Below are 22,592 nucleotides of genomic sequence, written 5' to 3'. Positions count from 1 at the left end.
ATGTATGAACTTACTGTCCGATTAAACTGAGAACCAAAACAAAGAGTCTTGGTATTCTGAGATCATTGAAAACATGGAACTTGAATTAAAAGATTACAAGAAAGCTACTTGCTCATGAATTTACTGAATACGTGTATATATATATAAATATCAAAACGTATCTACTAACTGATACTGATAACACTTGAATACAAGAACGAAAATCTAGGATAACTGAGAACGAACGCTAACATGCTCCTGTAAGAAAGGATTACAAGGAGAAGAACTTGCCATATGATCGATCGGGTTGATGATTCGCTAAACCACTTTGCCTATGCAAACACTGATGTTGATCTTGGCTCTCTGTTCTTCGTAGAAATCTCCTCTAACGGCATGAGAAGATTATGACTAATAGACTGAATATATATATAAGCATCACAAGCCCTAGAAATCATCTCTCAACCTCCTACTACGATTTGGAGACTCTTAACTTCATCTCCTACATGGACTCCCAATCATGAAAAACTTTAATTAGATAATTAAATTCTAATCACAAATTGCTAAATGACCTTCATGTCCTAGCATTTAATTTCCACAACAATTAAATAGAATTAAATGTTATTCTTTTCCTTTAAAATCTAAATTACCACATTAAAATAATTAATTGACAAAATCTCTTTAATACTAATTAAATAGGGAATTAAATAATTTCTAGACCCTCTAATGGGTCGTTACAATTAATGAAAATGGAGTCTCACATTTTTTCAAGCTTATTGGATAAGGAACAAGATGACTTTTTTCTTGAATCCAAGTTTCACATCTAAAATATGACTCATTTATATTTGAAAACAAACTTTGAAATACCCGTTTCAAGTAATGGAATGATGGATGCCCCAGTCGACGATGCCACAACCAAATATGTCATTCTTTGTCACTAGTTCATTGCACAATATTGACTCTACCAAAGCTGAAGTCATCCAGGTAGTACAACCCTTCTCTTTTAGTACCACGACCAATAATCTCCTTGGTGAGAATATCATGGAATAAACAGAAATTTGGTTACATTAATGCACAACAGTTTAGCTCCTCGGTAGCTTGGCCTATAGATAATCATTTATTTGAAAGAGATGGAACCAATTAGAGTATTTGCTAATAAAAAGGAAGGAGAAAGAGCCATTTTTCCGAACCCCTGTAACTGGATATTACACACCATTAGCATTAGCAATGCATGTTCGTTTCAGTTGGGTAGACTCAACGAAATCCTTTGGATCAAATTTCATGTGGTCAGTCATTCCTGAATCAACAATCCAACCATAGGAATTCTCCTATCTAGAGGAAAGTAGAACACAACCATTGTTACTTGAATCACTTAGCATCTTGGATTTATTTTTAGTAACAAATTCTCCTCATGGGATAAGGGATAATTTCGGTTCAGTGTTTACAAATGCAACTTGACCAGTGTTCTCATTTGCACCAATTTCATGTTTCTTTTTCACCTTAATTTCATGCCAGCACTCTGGATACCCATGTAGCTTAAAGCATGTTATTTTTTATATTTCCACAATGAGTGTAGCCTCCCCTTTCCACATGTCATTTGCCTTTTAAGGTTGGTTTGCCACTGCCCGTAGTTGTTGGCACACTCTTGGATATCTGTAAATTGGATGGTTGTGCGTTGAATCCTTTAGAGACCATGGCAGTACTTGATGTATTCTTTGTGCCATTTAACATAACTTCCTATCGAACAACCTCTCTTTGGTTGAAGACTGGTTCAACCCTTGCTGATTTGGTATTTATTTATTTGTAATTTTTTCCCCATGTTTTCTGCTTAGTTGAGGTATGTGGTCCCATATTTTTTCTATTTTTTAGCTCAGTCAAAATACAGTTGTAGTTGTGCCACAATAATTGGTCTTCACGTATTCAGTGTAATGCCTATTTAAAGGCAATTTGGGTTGCTAAAATAAATGGTAGATCTCTTCAAATTAACTGGTTTTGTGCCCACCACATGTTTGATTAAATATCTCTAAGAGAAGTTCTTTTCTTAGCTTTGTTTTCTGCTCTATTTTCCTTCGGCAGCTTCACTGATTCTAACATTGTGGTATCAGAGCTAGGTTCCTTCAAGAACTGGGTGTAGTAGCACTCATGGTAGCAAACGACAGTGCTATGAGCTTTTCTCAGCCATTGATTCCTGTTTACAAGGGTGGAAGTTATGAATTTTGGAGCATCAAAATGAAGACTCTCGTCATATCTCAAGACCTTTGGGATCTTGTAGAGAGTGGGTACAATGACAAGGACAAAGACGAAGGTCGGCTAAAAGAAAACAAGAAAAAGGATTCCAAGGCGTTATTTTTCATTTAACAAGCAGTTCATGAGACTGTCTTCTCAAAAATTGCAACAGCAACTACGGCAAGGGAGGCTTGGACAATATTGCAACAGTCATTTTAAGGCTCTAAAAAGGTACTTACTATGAAACTTCAATCACTTCGCCGTGATTTTGAGACTTTAAATATGAAAAGTGGGGAATCAGTGTAAGATTTCCTTTTTAGAGTATCTGCTATTATCAACCAAATGAAAACCTATGGAGAGGAAACTACTGATGCAACTATAGTTGCAAAAGTATTGAGGAGTTTAACTCCAAAATTTGATCCTATTGTTGCTACCATTGAGGAGTCAAAAGATTTGTCTACTTTCTCTCTTGATGAACTGATGGGATCCTTACAAGCTCATGAAGCAAGGATCAACAGAAAAGAGTAAGGAAAAGCGTTTCAAGTGAAGGGGGAGTCTATTCAGAAGGAAAAGATGGAAAAATTTGCAAGTTGAGGTCGTGGCAGAGATGGTTTTTGTGGAAGAGGTCATGGTAGAGGATAAGGAAAAGGTTGAGGAAAAGAAGCTTCCAATGAAGAGAGGCAGAATAGGACCTTTCAATGTCACTACTGCAAGAAACCTGGTCACAAAGAAGCTTATTGCTGGCAAAAACAGAAGGATGAGAATAATCAAGCAAGCTTTGCAGAGAAAGCAGAGGAAGAAAGTAAGTTATTTATGGCCTTTTTTTTTGTGAAAAAGAGAAGTCTAACGATGTTTGGTTTTTGGACAGTGGTTGTTCCAATCATATGTCTAGAACAAGGTCATTATTTAAGGAGCTTGATAAGTCCAGAAAATCAGAGGTGACACTAGGAGACAATAAGAAGATTCAGGTTGAAGGCAAAGGTACCGTTAGCATTTCAACTAGTCAAGGTAATGCCAAGATTTTGCAAGATGTGTTGCTTGTCCCTAGTCTGTCTCATAATTTACTTAGCATTGGGAAATTAACGACTAGTGGATATTCAATTTTGTTTGATGATGGGTGTTGTGATATTAGAGATAAAAAAACTGGGCAAATCATTACTAAAGTTCCAATGGCTAACAATAAAATGTTTCCATTAGAAGTTTCAATGGTTGAGAATTGTGCTATGGTTGCTAATGGTGATAGTGAGAGTAAATTGTGGTATTTTAGTTATGGGCACTTGAATATTAATGGGTTGAAGTTGTTGAGTCAAAAGGAAATGGTTTTTGGATTACCGAAACTTGAGAGTCTTGGCTTTTGTGAAGGATGTGTTTATGGAAAGCAAAGTAAAAGGCCTTTTCCCGTAGGAAAGTCTTGGAGAGCCTCTAATTGTCTTGAGTTAGTGCATGCAGATTTGTGTGGGCCTATAAACATTGAATCTCTTGGTGGTAGTCGATATTTTTGGTGTTCACAAATGATTACAGCCGCATGAGTTGGGTTTACTTTCTTGAAAACAAGTCTGAAGCTTTTGACAGGTTTAGGAAGTTCAAAGCACTTGTGGAAAGAATAAATGGTCTTTTAATAAAGACACTACAAATAGATAGAGGAGATGAATTTATTTCAACTGATTTTAATGTTTTTTTGTGAGGAAAACAAAATCTGCAGAGAGCTTACAACACCAAATACACCAGAACAAAATGGTGTAACTGAAAGAAAAAATCGAACGATAATGAAGCTGGCCAGAAGCATGATGCAAGCAAAAGGTCTTCCTATTTATTTTTGTGCAGAAGCTATTGCAACAACGGTGTACCTTCTCAATTTGTCCCCAATAAGAGTTGTTCGAAATCAAACACCATTTGAGGCTTGGACAGGTAAAAGGCCAACAGTAAGCCACTTAAGAGTTTTTGGTTGTATAGCTTATGCTTTGGTTAAAACTCATTCTCGAAAATTTGATGAAAAATCTGAGAAATATATCTTTGTTGGTTATTGTTCTCAATCCAAAGCATATAAGCTATATAATCCTATTAGTGGTAAAATTACCATTAGTAGGGACGTAGTATTTAATGAAGATGCAAGATGGGTTTGGAGTGAAAAAAATGAGCAGCAACAAATTCAAGTGTTGGAAGATAATGTTGCATCATCGCAGGATCCAACACCAACAATTTTTGGTTCCTCCACTCCTGGAAGTAGCACTCTATCAGCTCCTACAAACAATGATTCATCATTTTCAATCTCGTCAAATGATACTCCTCCAAGGAAATTTATATCCTTACAGGAAGTTTATTATTCTTGTACCTTTGCTTTTCTTGTTTCAAATCCTATTTGCTTTGAAGAACTTGTAAAAGAAAACCAATGGTGCAAAGCTATGGAAGAAGAGTTGTTAGCTATTCAGAAAAATCTGACCTGGGATTTGGTGGACTTGTTAGAAGGAAAGAAAGTTATTGGGCTCAAATGGGTGTTCAAAAACAAGTACCATGCATATGAGAGCATCCAAAAACACAAGGCAAGGCTAGTAGTAAAGGATTATTCTCAACAGCAAGGTATCGATTTTGAAGAAACATTTTCTCCTGTTACCTGCTTTGAAACGGTGAGAACTTTTTTAGCCTTAGCTGCTCAATTAAATTGGCCAATGTACCAATTTGATGTTAAATTTGCTTTTTTGAATGGTGACTTGGAAGAGGAAGTTTATGTTTCACAGTCTGAAGGTTTTGTAGTTAACGGCAAAGAAGAAAAAAGTTTATAGGTTAAAAAAGAAGCTCTATGGCTTAAAGCAAGCTGGTACTTCAAAATTGGTTCTTATTTCTAGGAGAATGGTTTTAAAAGGAGTAATAATGAGCCCACTCTATCTAAAAAGAGAAGGTAAAAATGATTTTTTAGTGGTATGCCTTTACGTTGATGATATGATTTATATGGGTTCCAATGAGTTTATTATTGTTGGATTTAAAGATTGCATGATTAAGAAGTTTGAGATGTCTTGGGCTTATTGCATTATTTTCTTGGTCTTGAGGTGAAACAAGGAGTTGATGGGATATTTATTTCACAAAGAAAATATGCAATGGATCTTTTGAAAAGATTTAATGTAACGCCCCGGCCCCACTACTGGGTGCCACCGTAACCTACGGTTACAATCCCGGCCTGTCTCGAAGGATGGCTATGCCCTGCCAACATAAAATATTAAAATAATATTGGGCACCTTGGGTGGGGTCCAGGCTTCACCGCCTTCGACTATTGAAAACTCGGGTTTAAAATACTTAGGCAGCAAAAATTTACTCGATTCTCGAACTCGATTAGGCCCCTAAAATATAAATCCAATTTCAAATAAAATAAATAAATACCAACATACCCAATACAATACTCCAATGGTCAAGCATATCTAGTTCACACTCACTGAGTTACTCATAGTGGGAACCTTAATTTGGTCTAAACTAAATTTTATTTAATTCATTGTCATCTCTCATAGTCAAATACAAAACTTATAAATTACATAAAAAACACAAGACACGACCTACATTCTCACTGCCCGCAATCATTGTTGACCGGCGACCCTTCCACTAGTACCGTTTTCCCTTTCTTAGATCCCGAGCTATCTGTTGGGTTAGTGGGAGTGAAGGGGGTGAGTCCGAGGACTCAATAAAGGTAATATGCAATGCAATAAATTAATAAGTATGACATCATAGACAAAAATGAAGTGCAGCGTGCATGCAAGCCCGTTCATCGCACCTATCTCAGGCTCTAGGTGGCCCCTGGTGGTTTCTTCTATGACCCTATCTCGAGACTCACACGGTCCAAAACCCACTTCCCCATGCCTAGGCACTTCCTCAATATCTTATGCAAGCCATGACAAAAGTAATTTACACACATAGCATATTAAACTCTTACCTTAATTTGTTGTTGCTCGGTGACCAACTCTATTTCATTGTACAAACTGGTAGCGTACCTACAACACCCTTATCAAAATTATACATATACATAGGGCTAAGTAATTAATTAATTAGCCATTGTCTAAATTCATTAATTTAACTCATTTACTAATCCAACTAATTAACTTACTAAACTTATCATCCTAGCAACTTTCTTCTTTAATTCATAAACCTGAGAAGTGTCAGATCCATCAAAAAAAGTTGTAGCAATTGAATTCCATACCAGTTTTTTCGTTGGGTAGTGGATGAAGTTACCGATCAATGATGGATCGATGGAGTTGATCAACCACCTTTTCATAACAGTGTTCTCAATCTGCCACTTCTTGAACGTTGGGTCTATAGGTTTAGGTTGTGGAATATCTCCATTGATGTATCCCAGTTTGTCTTTGCCAGATATGTACATCTCGACAACTTGAGACCATAGGCCATAGTCAGTGCCATCTAGCTCGATGTCGATCAGTGTCATGGGAGGTTCAAAGGTCGATACTTGGGTTGGTTCTGGGTTAAAACTTGCGTCATTCAAATCATTAAGTCATTAAGAATGGTCGTGGTAGATTGATCACCATTTTGCTGGTCCTACTGTCAAGTCATTAGTTTTAGTCATAGTTTCCAATTAGTTTTGGTGGCGTTTGATTGAGGTAAACACTCTTAGGATCTCATGCTCTGATACCATCACAATTTGACAATTGGTTCTCAGTTTTCTTCATTTCAAAGGTTGAGTATAAGAAGTTATTTATACATAGATACATAGAGCTATTCTAGGAAGAAAGATAGAATCTCCACTGTGATATTTTACTCTTGGATAATAAAATAGTGGTTTTGATAATGACTATATGAAAATCAATCTCTAAATCTTTATGAGTAATCTTTATGGATAAATTTATTTTTAATCAATTTACATGAATGTAAAAAACAATCTTTAAATCTCCTTGAAGCAAAGTTATGAAAATTTATATAGGAGAAATGTTGAAGTGTGGTTGAGTGTGTTTAGATTCAAAATAAATATGTTTTTAATAATCTCAACTTGTTTTCAAAAGAATCGAAATGAGGATTTGTTAAGTTTTCATTTTTTCAAAATGGATAGTCCACTATGTATTTCATTCTATTGACTATGCCTAAGAATAGTCGACTATGCTGTTAAGGATAGTCGACTATACATAAGGATAGTCGACTATGCTGTTTTTGATCTCTCGACTATTTATGGCATCTGTCAACTATTTTAGGATCTGTCGACTATCATGTAAGGATAGTCGACTATGGCTTTTCATCTGTCGACTATTTTTGTTCATAAAATTCAAAATTTTCTTCACATTTTTACAATAGTCGACTATGCTTTTGTATCTGTTGACTATGAGATTTTTGTGTTAGAAATAGTCGACTATCACTTTCTGTCTGTCGACTATGTTTGGTTTTTATTTGAAGAAATAGTCGACTAACCTATTTTCTCTGTAGACTATGTGTTTCGCAGAAAGCTTCCAACGGCTATTTTTTCAAATCCCAACGGCTCCAAACGGCTAGTTTCTTCTTCAATCTTTATGGAACCCTATAAATACAACTCAAACAAGATCAAGAGAGGGCTAATGGATGGAAATGAATTAATTTGAGCTTACGGTTTATCTTCATTTGTATTTACAGTGCTCTGTGCCTTCATTGTTATACTTTTCTCTCCAAGGCTTCATTCTATTATTGTTAATATATTTATTTAAGCCTTGTTTAATCTTGAGAGACATTGTAACTAAGAGATTCATCTCTTAGATTCTCTCATATTCTATATTTCTTATTCTTCCTAGCTTGTGTAGCTAGAGGGCCCATTTGAGTGGGAGGTTTTGTATTTTCCTAGTCTTGGACTAGAGGACCTACTTGGTTTAAGTAGGGGGTTTTAGTGGATGGTTTGAAAAATCCTTAGTGAGGAGCTAAGGTAGTGGATTAGGCTTAGGTTAAGCCGAACCACTATAAATCCTTTGTGTTCTTCTCTTGTGCTTGTAGTTTTATTTCATTTATTATTTCAAGCAATTCAATAATCCTCACTTGCATCGAATTTTTCATCAAAAGGATTTCAAAGTTCTATCAAGTTTTTTTTTTTAAATATCCAATTCACCCCCCCTCTTGGTGTGTGCCATAGAAACTACTGTTCTAACACACTGTCCTACAAATCTCTATAATTTCTCTACAAATCTTTATTATCAATTCTTGGCAATCCCTATAATCTCTCCACAAACAGCTCATGCCAACAAACCTCTTCCTCGAGGAGAACTGTTGTGAAAGAATGCCTCGGCAGCTGATAAGCTGCTGAAACAGGTTCAAATAGATAGCTTTCAAAGCTATCTCTTAATTGGTTTGTTAGAGAAAATTTAGCATATAAGGGTTAATTTAAAACTCCTAAAGTTTAGGCTATGTTTTTTGAATTATTTGATTAGTCTTAGCTATAGTTTGTTTTGATAGTTATCTCCTATAGTTGAGGAAGTATTTGAATAGATTATTAGATAAGGATGACTTGTGTATTTAAACAATCTATTGAACTCAATAAGTTGTGTGATCTTCGTCCGTTCCTATCTGTTCTACTATCTGTTCCTAAGCTCTATCTTTCATGAAACCAACAAATTGGTATCAAAGCTAATATTCTTGAGGAGCCTGTGAGATTGAGAGAGAGTTTAATACTAGCAAGCTTTTTTTCATTAGTTTTTCCTGTTCAGCCTAATCATCATGCAATCCAAAGCACCATTCACTGCTATAGCACCGTCGGTGTTTCAAGGAACAAACTATCAAATTTGGGCTATTAGGATGGAGGCTTTTCTAGATGCAAACGATCTTTGGGAGGTGGTTGAGAAAGATTATGAAGTTCCTCCATTACCGCACAATCCTATAGTTGCATAACTTAGGAATCACAAGGAGAAAAAGCAAAGGAAATCAAAGGCAAAGTCGTGCCTATTCTTCGCTATTTCCCTAGTCGTTTTCACAAGAATCGTGACTCTGAAGACAACAAAAGAAATCTAGGATTTTCTCAGGAAGGAGTATGAAGGAGATGAGAAGATCAAAGGGATGCAGATGTTGAATTTAATCAGAGACTTTGAGCTACAATAAATGAAGGAATCAGAGACCATTCAAGAGTACTCCAATAAACTTCTAGAGATTGCAAACAAATTGAGATTACTGGGAGGAGAATTTGCAGACATGAGGCTTGTCCAAAAGTTTCTAGTTTCAGTCCCTGAAAGGTTTGAGACAACAATTTCAGCCTTAGAAAATACAAAGGATTTGTCAAAGTTAACCTTAGTAGAACTCTTGAGTGCTTTTCAAGCACAAGAGCAAAGAAGATCTATGAGGCAGGAAGGAACTATAGAGGGAGCATTGTATGTAAAGTCTCAACAAAAACAAAGTGACAAAGGAAAGAAGCAGGGGAAGAAAGAATTTGATGCAGCTAATGGGAAAGCAAGTAGCAGTGGGAAGAAAGAGTATCCTCCATGCCAATACTGTGGAAAGAAGGGTCATCCGCCATATAGATGTTGGAAACGACCGAATGTGCAGTGCCACAAGTGTAAACAATTGGGGCATATTGCAAAGTTTTGCAAGAATAAGTCTCAACAAGTTGTAGAAGCAAAGGTAGCAGACCAACAACAAGAGAAGCAACTATTTGTTGCAGCAAGTTTTGCAACAAGAAGTCCAGATGAAAGTTGGTTGGTTGATAGTCTTGTTTAAATCATATGACAAGCAACCATGAGTTGTTTAAAGTGCTTGACAAATTTGAGTCTATTAAAGTCAAAATTGGGATTGGTGATTATATGGCAGTTAAGGGAGAAGGCACTATAGCCATAGACACTAGTGCAGGTACAAAAATGATCTCAAATGTTCTTTATGTACCTGATGTGAGCCATAATCTACTAAGTGTTGGTCAGTTACTTGAAAAAGGCTTTAAGGTTTTATTTGAAGACAAGATGTGCTTGATACTTGATGCTAAGGGGCAGAAATTGTTTAGAGTAAAGATGAGAGGTAAATGCTTTCCTTTAAATCCAGTGAATGATGTGCAAGTGGCTCAAATAGCCACAATCAACGCTACTAAATTGTAGCATAAAAGGTTGGGGCACTACCATCATGAAGCTGTGTTTCAAATGAGCAAAAAGAATTTGGTGCAAGGTTTGCCACTGCTAGATAAAGAGTTGATAGTTTGTAAGGCTTGCCACTATGGGAAGCAAACAAGACTTCCATTCAAGGCAGGCTCATGGAGAGCAAAACAGAGATTGCAACTCATCCACACTAATCTCAGTGGACCAAAATCAGAGGTATCTCTAAATGGAAGCAGGTATTACATTGTTTTCATAGATGATCTAACTAGATTTAGTTGGATTTATTTTATGAAATTCAAGTCTGAGGTAGATGGTATTTTCTGGAGATTTAAGACATGGATAGAGAATCAAAGTGGGTGTAAAATTCAGATGCTAAGGTTTGATAATAGGACTAAGTATACCTCAGACCAGTTCAATAATTTTTGTGAAGCAGCTGGCATTGAACTTTAGCTCACTACACCTTATTCTCCACAACAAAATGGTGTAAGTGAGAGGAAGAATAGAACAATCATGAACATGGCTCGGTGTTTGATGCATGAGAAAGGATTACCAAAGAAATTTTGGGCTAAAGCAGCTATCACTTCAGTGTTTTTGCTTAATAGGCTTCCTACTAAGGCTGTGCAAGGGAGAACACCTTTTGAGGCCAGCTATGGTTATAAACCTTTTTTGCAAAACCTAAAAGTGTTTGGATGTGTTTGTTTCTCTTATGTTCAACAGGTTAAGAGGGATAAGCTTGATAGGAGGGCTGAACCAAGCATTCTCATTGGGTACAACAATGTTTCCAAAGCATATAGGGTGTAGCATCCTCAAACAAACAAAATTGAGGTGACAAGAGATGTGCAATTTAAAGAGCATCAACAGTGGAACTGGAATGAAGAAGAAGGAAATAATTTTATAGCACCTCTATCAAGCGAACAACTATCAATGGAAGATGAAAACATTGATGATTTTCTTGTTAAAGGTACAAGAATGCTGTCAGATATTTATCAACGTTGCAATTTAACCTTATTAGAGCCTAAAAGCTTTCATGAAGCCAAGAAAGATTCTTATTGGATGACTGCAATGGAGGAGGAGCTTAGTATGATTGAGAAAAACAACACTTGGCAGTTAGTTGACAAACCAAATGATAGGATGATTATTGGAGTTAGATGGGTGTTCAAAACAAAGTTGAATCCCGATGGCTCGATCAACAAGCACAAGGCTAGATTGGTGGTGAAAGGCTATGCACAAGTGGCTGGAATGGACTACTTCGAAACTTATGCACGGTGGCTCGTTTAGATACAATCAGGTTGGTGTTTTCCATTGCAGCTAAAAAAATGGAAGATATTTCAGCTTCATGTCAAATCAGCCTTCTTAAATGGCTATCTAAAGGAGGAGATTTTTATTGAGCAACCGGAAGGATTTGTTGTTGAGGGACATGAGAATAAGGTGTACTTGCTTATGAAAGCTTTATATGGATTAAAGCAGTCTCCAAGAGCCTAGAATGCAAGGATTGATGAGCATCTCCTAAGTTTGGGATTTAACAGAAGTTTGAGTGAATCTACTCTCTATACTAAGCACTCTACTACAAATTCCTTGATGTCTCACTCTATGTAGATGATCTCCTAGTAACTGGAAGCAAACTCAAGGAGATAGATCAGTTTAAGTTGGAGAAGATGAGGGTATTTGAGATGATCGATTTAGGAGAGATGTCTTATTTTCTGGCATGGAAATCCAGCAATTCTAACATGGTATCTTCATTCATCAGCTGAAATATGCCAAGGAGATCCTCAAAAATTTCAGATGGAGAAATGCAAACCTATGACTACACCAATGGAGCAAAAGGCCAGATTATCCATAGAAGATAGGACTGAAAAGGCTAATGAAGCCATTTACAAGAGTCTTGTGGGTTGTCTAATGTACTTTACAGCTGCAAGACCTAACATTCTTCAAGCTGTAAGTATGCTTTCAAGATTTCTACTTTGTGCTTCTTCAGAACACTATAAGGTTGCAAAAAGAGTGCTGAGGTATATTAAAGGAATGCTTGATTATGGTGTTCTGTTTTATAAGACAGAGGAATGCAGGCTTTATGGTTTTTCTGACAGTGATTGGGGTGGATCATTGGATGATATGAAGAGTACTTCAGGCTATTGTTTTACAATTGGCTCGGGGGTATTTTCTTGGAGCTCTAAAAAGCAAGAAATCGTGGCTCAATCCACGGTAGAAATAGAGTTCATTGCTGCTACAACAGTAGTGAATCAAGCATTGTGGCTAAAGAAATTGCTAACTAATTTAAACCTAGAGCAAGAAGGAAGTATAAAGTTGTTTACGGACAATCAAGCAGCCATAGCTATCTCGAATAACCTGGTATTTCACAACAAAACTAAGCACTTCAACATCAAATTATTCTTTCTCAGAAAAATGCAGCAGAAAGGTGAAGTTAAGCTATTATATTGCAAAACAGAGGATCAACTGGCTGATTTATTCACCAAGACTCTACCTAAGGCTAAGTTTGAACAACTAAGATTGAGATCGGGAGTGTGTTCAGTAGCCAATGCAAGGAGGAGTGTTGTGAAATAATGCCTCGGCAGTTGATAAGCTGCTGAAACATGTTCAAATAGATAGCTTTCAAAGCTATCTCTTAGTTGGTTTGTTAGAGAAAATTTAGCAGATAAGGGTTAATTTAAAACTCCTAAAGTTTAGGCTATGTTTTTTGAATTATTTGATTAGTCTTAGCTGCAGTTTGTTTTGATAGTTATCTCCTATAGTTGAGGAAGTATTTAAATAGATTGTTAGATAAGGATGACTTGTGTATTTAAGCAATCTATTGAACTCAATAAGTTGTGTGATCTTCTTCCGTTCCTATCTGTTCTACTATTCGTTCCTAAGCTCTATCCTTCATGAAACCAACAAGAACTCCCTCGAGAAGACATCTTCTCCTGAGTATGATGCCTTTTATAAGAGACCTCCACCTAAGGACTCAAGAAGACATCTTCTCCTAAGTATGATGCCTTTTATGAGAGACCTCTACCGGAGGACAGACTACTACAATAATAAATACAACAAAAATTAATAATAAAATAGACCTTAATTAAACATTTTGACTTCTAAAATTACTTTGGGAAACTTTACAAAAAAAAAAAAAAAAAATCCTCTTTTGGTCATTTTAGTTGTTTAAATGAAATATTGAAAATTGTTTGTGTATATATAATATAGATGTATAGATGTATATATTAACCCTTACAGGTTATGTTTTGGTGGTAAAAAGTATAATGATCTCCTCTATGTTCATCATTCCTTATTAGTAGTGCACTTGCTTAATGTTCATCTTTATAGATTATATTACATATGGTCAACGAAGGTATTTATTTAATTATTATATGTCGATGTTCAGAATTGGTCGATCGTGATTCGTTGATCCGTACTAATGGGATGAACAAGGAAAAGAGAGAAGAGAAAATACGCCAAGGAGTTTTGTATGATTCGGTCTGTGTTCCTCCGGCCGGCTGACCCCTTGCAAGTACTCCGACATTCCAGTAAGTAAGGGAGTAAGAAAAATACAGTGTATTAGTTGGTTGGCCAAAGAAAAAACCTTACCTTGGCTTTGGAAAGAGCTTACTGATATAGGAGGGGGAGATGTCCCCCTGTGCACATGCATTGTGCGTCTACAGGTAATGGGACTGAATATCCGGTGTTAGCGGAGACGGCTTGGTGCCGACAAGACCTTCATTAATGAGGATGAGATCCGTCATTAATGAGGATGAGATCCGCCATAAATGAGGATGAAATTTAAGGCGGGTGTACGGATGTCTAGAGGCGACCGCAATGATGCTACTTGTAGACTGGTATAAAGCTAGGATGGGATTGGAATAGGCCAAAAGGATGGAGCCAGATTGGGCCTGAACGGCCTGTTCAGAATAACACCCGTTCCATCACTGCTCTTTGGCTATTTCACGGTCTCCTTGTCATGTGAGTTGAATAATTCGGTCGGCGAGCTGGGAGCCTTGCTAGGAGCGTACTTGGCTAGATTAGCGAACTGGAAAAGTTACTCGAAGCTCGCTGAAAATGTTGTTGGGAACTCATTTAAGGCCTATTTGGTCTCGCGATCCGAACTCGGGTTTCAACGATGTGTGAACTTGCTCCGACGAACTCGGCTTGAGGCCCACTAGGTCTTAAGCAATTGGGTCGGCCTGTTGGGTCAAGTTCAGCCCCTAAAGAGTAGCCCGAAAAATACCCGTAACATTATATAAATCAATATATTGCTATAAAATTTTGTTAATAAAGTAATTTTTTAAAAATATTTAATTTAAAAAATAAAAAAAATTATTATGTGAATGAAATTTAAACTCATACATAAAATCAACTTAAAACTAATTATATCACTGCACCCAAACATATCTTTATATAAATATTGTCCTAAAAACTTAAAAACTAAAGTTTAACTGTTGAGCTCATTTTTTTAACTTTCAAGTACATGACACCGACTATACCCCTAAAATATCTAACATACACTAACCAAAAAAAAAAAAAAGTAATGATTAAGGTTTCTCATTGTCAGTGCTACGATAATAATCAGATTCACTAGATTAGTTTTATTTATTATTTAAGTTTAAATTTAATTTTAGTAGGTTAGGTCTATAAATATATATTTTTTTTTTAACGCACCATCAGGAATTTCCCCTCTATTTGACCCCATAATTAAATAATATTCTTGTTTCCATATTTCTTCTAATAGTTTTAAAAAAAATTACATATTTATCTTTTTTTTAAACTCTTTATTCACAATCAAAGAATTAGCCTAGAGATACACCTACACCCTAAACTCTAATAGAGTTAGACAAGCCCAAAAAAATCTAAAAAAGTATTAATGTCTTAAAGGGCCATATTCAATCGCTTAGATCATTTAGAAAACAATAATGCTTACTTATAATACTAACACGAGGTTTAATCCTCTTTGTCCAGATAGCATTTCCCTTTTGGAAAATCCCATGGAAGAAAAGAGGGCAGTAACGTCGTCCACATGAAAGTTGAGGAGGTGGGGAGCCTCACAATCTTGGAATATTATCCAGTTTTAGACTAGTCCAAACAGCACCAACCCGGCCGCAGAATTCATGAAAAGGGGGCACAGTTCCTTTGAGAGAGAGAGAGAGAGAGAGATAGAGAGAGATGTCTCTGGAGTTCAGCTCAGTGCTGTTCACTACTACTTCTGGAGGCGGCGCCAGTGTTGCCGACTTCAAGCGTCTTCATTTGCCGACATGTACAGCAGCTAGGCCTTCTTCTCCGAGCGTCAGGGTGAGCGTGTCGTTTTCCTCATCGACCGCGTCTTTCGGACGTTCCTTTAGCCGCAGGAGCAACAGTTCATCATCATGCGTCGTCTGCAAGGCCAGCAAAGCTGTGGACCAAGGCAAGCCTCTCTCTCTCCCCCTTGCTAATAATTAGATTAGGTTAGAAATCTTAAAAACTTAATTCTATAGGACAATTTTTTAATGATAATGATTATTAATTAGGTCGAAAATTATGTCTAAGTGTAATGCAAATCTTATACCTAAAATGCATTTTTCCCAAACTTTGGGGGGGGGGGGGGGGGGGATTTTGAAAACTTTTTACTAACCTCAGGTCTAAAACGCATTTTTTTCCTAAGCTTGAGGCTTGCCTCCCTCCAAGTATATATGGGTTTGCCAGTGCTTATAATGGATATGGGTTTGATTCAAATTTAAAATTGAGGTTCGAACAACTTATTTATTTAGAATTTTGTCAAACTTGAGTTCTAACTCCGGTTGTTTATATTAAATAAGCTTTACAGGTTTTAAAGGAACTTCAAATGACTCTTTTGATAAATTCAAATCTTGGACGGAGAAATAAGAGACTGGAGATAGCATTTAATTTGTTTCATGCACACACACAGTAATTTTCATAGCAAGCTAGCTATTAGTATTTAATTATATAAATAAAAGAATTATATATATGCGCCTATATACCAGAAAGAAAGAAGGAAAGATAGATTATCCGTCCCTATATATATATCCTAATTAAATCCTAAATCTAAAAATCTTGGCAGTTAAAGAGGTGAAAGAAGCGGGGTGGCAAAGCCTGGTGATAGGGTCCGAAACGCCGGTGCTGGTGGAGTTCTGGGCGCCGTGGTGCGGGCCGTGCAGGATGATAGCGCCGGTGGTGGATGAGTTGGCCAAGGAGTACGCCGGCAAAATTCGCTGCTACAAGCTCAACACCGACGAGTCCCCCAACGTCGCCAAGGAATACGGCATCAGAAGCATCCCCACCGTCCTGTTCTTCAAGGATGGCGAGCGCAAAGAGAACATCATCGGCGCTGTGCCCAAGTCTACTCTTGCCGCCATGATAGAAAAGTATTTGGAGGCTTGAAGAAGAAGAAGAAGAAGTGAAATACTAAATACTTTGTTTTCATTTATAATAAATGATATATATGTGGAGGGAAAGGGATTGGGATTCTTCATTTATTAATTACTCGTGTAAATTTAATTAAAGTACTGATTAATCCTTCACTTTGATTTTTCTTTTCTTTTATATATGTTTTCCTTTTATTTTTTATTTAACTCATTTATCCCAAGTTGTATGTGTGCTATATATATATATATTATTTTCTATTATATGGTCGTACGTAAACATTAGATTTGATCTTAGGAAACTCTATTAAGCTTTTGATTTCTCAACGTGCACTTTATATATTTTGCTGAAAAGAACACAAGCAACAAAAAAAAGTTGTTTCTTGAGTTGAGTGTGTGATGTTGATATATGATTCAAAATAAATTGATATGTTATATGTTATTTGATTAATTCATGTAAGTGACCTATGGCATATGGTATTATATTTTTATGTTAAATAAATTGACAAAAATATATTTCGTGTGTATTTCATTTACATGTGGTATTATATTTGTATATTACTTGGTTGATTATATTATGAGCTATTGATCTGTTTGTGGGCACATCTAACGTCCCATGTCAAAAGCCCCTTTGCATATAAGGCATCCCAATCAGCAGATCGACACATTATTTTCGCACACACAAATAGAACAACTCGATGCTCACAAATAATAGAATAAACGCGTGCAAGAGAGAAACGATCATAGCCCTAATCCTAATCAAGTATCGATTCTTTCACTGGGAAATCCAAAGGGTTGTGTGGGAGAGAAGTGGAGACGATTGTTTGAGAGTGCTAAGAATGGCTCTGATTTTTGTGAACTTTGTATTATGTTTGATTCGTCTTCTTAATTCATGTTGTATATCTCTATAATCCATTGTTATTATCTTAATGAATTAAGTAGGGTGAAGCTTTATCGTAAGTAGGATCATTTTGATTTGAACAAGTGAACGTTGTGTTCATTTTTATGCTTGCGTTGTGTGTGTTGTGTTCGTATTTTATTTCTTTGATTTGTTTCGATTTGGATCTTGGTATTGCCATAATTGGTTGTGTTTATTTCATAGAATATTAACACATGACTTTCAAGATCATAATAAAGAAAAAAAAAATAAACACAAATTTATTGTTGCATCAAAATTCATCTTCCTTAAAATGTACCCATAAATAAACAAAAGCTGAATTCCAATCACCAAAAGCAACACTCCTTAGTATCCATAGGGCACTACAATTGGGTGTTTATAATTTTCAGCTCGAAGGCGGTACTTAATTAGTTGTCATCTTTGATAGATATTGTGCATGATCGATTCACATTTGTTGATGGATTATAGTCATTATATTTCCTCTTTTATAGCTATTCTAGATGAGGTTGGGGGGGGGGGGGGGGGGGGGGGGGGTTTAGATGTTATGCGCGTTGAGAGAGAGTCTTGGTAATAGGGTGGTGCACTTTTCTGCCTAGTTGGGGTCTCATTTTGATTTGTTGGACATGAAAGTGTGGACTTTTAATTTCTCTCCCTCTCCTTTGTCTTTCTTTGGTTGGTCTCTAGTTCTTCTAATGAAAATTTCTAGCTCTAATAAAATAAACAAGCATCACTCCTGGAAGGTGAGGCTTAATTCGTTTGAAGCTCACAAGTCACTCCTCCAATGGTTTATAAAAGGGAAGCTCAAAATAAATAAATAAAGTTTCAGTTAGTTATCGGTGCCATCACTGAGGATGGATCCCTTTTGAGGAACCGAATTTTTTGATTCCTATGAAGGAGAACTCAGTTTTTTGGGATTAAAAACCTAGATATTTTTGGTTTTCTTTCAAAACGTGGGTTCCTTCAAAGGAGAGCCCAAAAATCTAGGTTCCTAATGAAGTTCCTTTGGAGAGAGAGGGAGAGATAATTGTCACCGAAACACTATCATTTCCATTACCAACATCATCACCATCGTCTCCACCATAAGTTCTAATGGTATTTTCTAGAGAAACCCCCTATTGATCACGATAAGGTGTTCCTCTAAAAATCTTCATTGGGATTGATGGTTGGGGTTTCTAAAGAAATCATTGATGGTCTGGTGACTAGAAAAAAGAGAGCGTGAGAATAGAAAGGAGAGATACCAGACGTTTACCTTTGTTGGGAATGTTGACGATCGTTGGGAAGGTTCTATTACTAAAGAGAGAGAGATTTAAAATATAAAGGTAAAATAGATAATTTTGATACTTCAATAATGGTAAGGGAGGTGAGTAACATTTTAAAAAATATAGATTATTTATTTATTTGGGCAGTTGCATTAGTTATAGTTGATATATTTTCTTCATCTCTTATCTTCTTATCCCCTTATTTTAGAAAGTCAAAATTTGGTGATTAGTTCCTATTTTAGGGAAGTTCCTGAAGAAGTCATTCCTTTCCAAATTATGTATATATATTCACACTTCTCGGATAAAGAGATACAAATTTGTCAATCTCTACCTAATTTGTGTCAGAAACAATCCTGTAAAACAATTATTCAAAGGACAATCAAGTTTTTATTGTAAAGAACCAAGTGCAAAAAAGAAGGCCACACACATGGAACAGCCAAGAAGTTTACACATGTCAACAGCCAAAACTATGCAAAACCCAGGCAGCCTACAATTGTGTGTGTGTGTGTGGTTAGCTAAGAGCAAGTTTATAAGTGATTTTATTTGCACAAATCAAAATTGATAAGTAAATAAACACTACGCACAAGCAATGATATGGCTAGGATAAGCAATGTGTCACACCCCACCAATTTTGGATGCCGTGCGGGAGCCTTGACTGGGAGCTTTCTTAGAATATTCTAGACTTCCCTAGCATCTTTGAGAGTATTCAAGGTTTAACTTGGAAATCTAAAGGGTTCTATAAGTTGTTCTGAAATGATTTAGAGTGTTCTAACTTCTAAGTTCTACAAGGATCAAGGGTATTCTAGGTTCCCTGGACTATTTCTGGGGTCTTCCAATTATTCTAGATTATTCTTGAGTATTGTATGTTCTAAATTATTCTTAAGTTAGGTCTTGCATTCCACATACTCGAGAGTTCTTGAGTTGTAGTTAGGACCTAGGTGTATCTATTAGGAAGGTTCTGGAACAGTTGGGAGGTCATATAAATGACTTGTAAGCTCATATGTGGTCATTCTAAAGTTGAGTTGAGAATTCAATAGAACAGAATCCTCATAGTTTCTCACTCTAGTAATCTTTCCAGATTGCTTGGTTTGCCTCCTACCCTCTAGCTCAATCAAGCAAGATGCTCAAGGGATAGGTTTACTTAGCTCACTGAGGGGTGTCAAAGCTAAGTGTTGGCTAATTGGTGTTGCGGTTTCAAGCCTAGGCATGTGACAATTGTGATATCAAAGCCTTGGTTCAAGAGATAGTGTGGACCAGCTCAATAGAAGAAAGACACATTGAGTTAGACGAGAGGTGAGGGGAATCCCATCTTTGGAAGAAACTTAAGTTCATAACAACACTTATTGCATCGTAAGAGGTCGAAAGATTATCAAATCAAGATATTAAAATCAAGGTAAGAACATCTTAAGTTATAAAAATACATAGAGGCATCTTATCAGATATAAAACTTCATTTGGAGTACCCAAGAATACAAAACAGAACATAAGAGCATCTTTATCTAACTTAATAGTTTAAGTAAAGCTAAAACATAGGATATACAAGAAAAAAAAAAAACTCTAATTGTTTAACTACTTGAAGCATAATAAAGAACTCCAACAATTAATCTAAAGAACTCCCATTATTTAATGTGTCAAAAAAATCAGCAATTGCCCTCATAAATGTAACAAGAGAAAAAAGAGAAGAGAAGGGGAGATCAGGTGTAGCAGCTAAATTATGGGAATACCCATGACTCAATGCTTGATATGGCACTCTCCTCATCAATATAATGCATTATCATCATTTTTTGTTTGGCATTTTTGCACAGTATTCACCCAATTTCCTGTCAAATGCTATTGCTGCCTCCTAACCAAGGAAGACTAGCTAGTTTTTATAACACATTTTCTGAAATTTAGAAAAAAAAAAAAGGGAATTATTGAGCAAAATCATTTTGGTGAGGTTGTGGGGACTGGTTCTAAGGTTTTCCGAACTCGGTTCCCTTTGGCTACAGAATTGTTCATGGCAAGAGAAGTCATCCTGATTGCTGAACCACAGCCAGTGTAACAAATTATAATAGATTTTTGTTGTAGTAATAGTTTTGACATTTTTTTTTTTTACCAAATGCATATTTTAATCCTTATGCTTGCAGAATTTTTTCATTTTAATACTCGATTTTTTTTATTATTTCAAAAACGTCTCTAAAACTATACAATTTTGAGTCAATTATATCCTTAAACTTTTTGTTATTTCAATTACACTCTTAAATTTATTATTCTCAACAAATTTATCAAAAATTATGTATTGAGACGTGCAATTAACTCGAAATTACATAATTTAACAGTGTAATTGAAATAAAATTACAAATTTAGGGGTATTTTTGAAATAACAAAAAATTTAAATATCTAAATAAAAAAAATATACAACTACAAGATTAAAATATATATTTTACTTTTTTTAAAAAAAAAAACAAGATGAAATATCATTATTGAAGGACAAGGAGCCAATCCAAGACAAGCCCAAAAACAACCCCAAACTATGTTACATGGACTTATCTCTACACTTGTAAATTTCAGACTTATCAATTTCATAAATTTTAGAATATAGGAGGAATATATGTCCAAATATAAAACACAGATATTGAAATAAGTCATAGAGAATAGAAAATCTTACTATCTCATCTCTACACTTCCAGATCCTTTTTATCTTCTAGTTCTATAAGTAAAAATTAAGTATATGTTACTTATACATATAAGATTAAATGGCAACTGTAGATGGGAAATTTAGGTGATCTCATACAAACATGTATTTTAAAAGACTAAAAGCAGATTAATGGAAATAATAAATCAAAATAAATTATTAGTGTTTATTATTTTAAATTATAAATAAATTAAATATATAAAAGCTAAAAATTAACACGTAAACCTGAAAAAAGAAGAGTTTTGACACATATCCTACATCAATACCAGTATCATGTCGTTTGATAATAGTACAATGCGTAAGAATGCAGACTCACGATGACATAAGACTCCAAGAGACAAACCAAAAAACTAACCACCCAAAAGGTTGTTTGTCACAGGGGGGTGTGACATTGTTGATCCTTGACCAAACAACTCCAATTACATTAAAATAAAAAAAAGGCCAGCCAATTCCTGAAGGATACCAACCCCCACCCCCCCCCCCCCCCCCCCCCCCCCCCAAGAAAGCCACTGCACACCTGACTGACCAGCAGACAGCCAAAAGAACACTCCACCAAAGTCCAGTAGTAACCATTCTGAATTTCAGAGACCCAAAGCCACGACAACCTTCCTGATCTTAAGAGAATTGTTTCCAAAAATGTAAGCCCACTCACAAATCAGCCAACACAAGAAGGAACTTCAGATACTAAAGGGAAACAGCTTCAAAAAAAGATGAAACCTCCTGACGTCACTTTTATAAAAACCCCCAGTAGAATTCTTGATCCACCAAAGCAAACAAGCAAGAAGAATCCAAAAAAATGATCCCAAAAAATTCAAACCACAACGATAAAAACCCAGCTGCTTGGAAACGAAAATTCGGCAAGATTACAACCCCCAACAAAAACGACATTAACTTCAATATACCAAACCCAGGCAAAAAGATTCCCACTTAAAGCAAGCCAACCTGTGGAAACAAGCAGCAAAAAGAAGACCAACTTGGATACTAATATACACTCCAATCCGAACAAAGCGATTAGAAACCAGTATGTCTTCGTTCCTGATTAAGATGGTAACTTTTGAAGAAACCACAACCAAGCATATGAAAAGGGAATGCTATCAAAGAAAAGAAAAAGCAAGAAAACACTGATGAAACACAAAGCCAAGGCACATAGACCACACTTTACGATACAGTAGAAATAACAAGGGACTTCACCAAGAAGACCTTCCCA

General features: G+C 36.0%; 2 protein-coding genes across 2 annotated transcripts; both read left to right on the top strand.

The window, feature by feature from the left end:
- Window positions 1-9,240: 9,240 nt before the first annotated feature.
- On the top strand, window positions 9,241-11,018 carry LOC127799722 (uncharacterized). The gene is made up of 4 exons (XM_052333944.1): window positions 9,241-9,826; window positions 9,943-10,143; window positions 10,288-10,433; window positions 10,935-11,018. Exons 1-4 carry the CDS (start codon window positions 9,241-9,243, stop codon window positions 11,016-11,018), a joined length of 1,017 nt encoding a protein of 338 aa, XP_052189904.1.
- Window positions 11,019-15,284: 4,266 nt separating this feature from the next.
- On the top strand, window positions 15,285-16,714 carry LOC127798733 (thioredoxin M-type, chloroplastic-like). Its single transcript, XM_052332297.1, has 2 exons — window positions 15,285-15,600; window positions 16,255-16,714. The coding sequence occupies exons 1-2, from the start codon at window positions 15,363-15,365 to the stop codon at window positions 16,572-16,574; spliced, it is 558 nt and encodes a 185-aa protein (XP_052188257.1). The 5' UTR covers window positions 15,285-15,362; the 3' UTR covers window positions 16,575-16,714.
- The last annotated feature ends 5,878 nt before the right edge of the window (window positions 16,715-22,592 follow it).

The sequence above is a fragment of the Diospyros lotus genome, chromosome 4 (assembly GCF_014633365.1).
Source record: "Diospyros lotus cultivar Yz01 chromosome 4, ASM1463336v1, whole genome shotgun sequence".
NCBI classification, from domain to species: Eukaryota; Viridiplantae; Streptophyta; class Magnoliopsida; order Ericales; family Ebenaceae; genus Diospyros; species Diospyros lotus.
The sequence above is the reverse complement of the archived record's forward strand: the minus strand, read 5'-3'. Positions and strand labels throughout refer to the sequence as shown.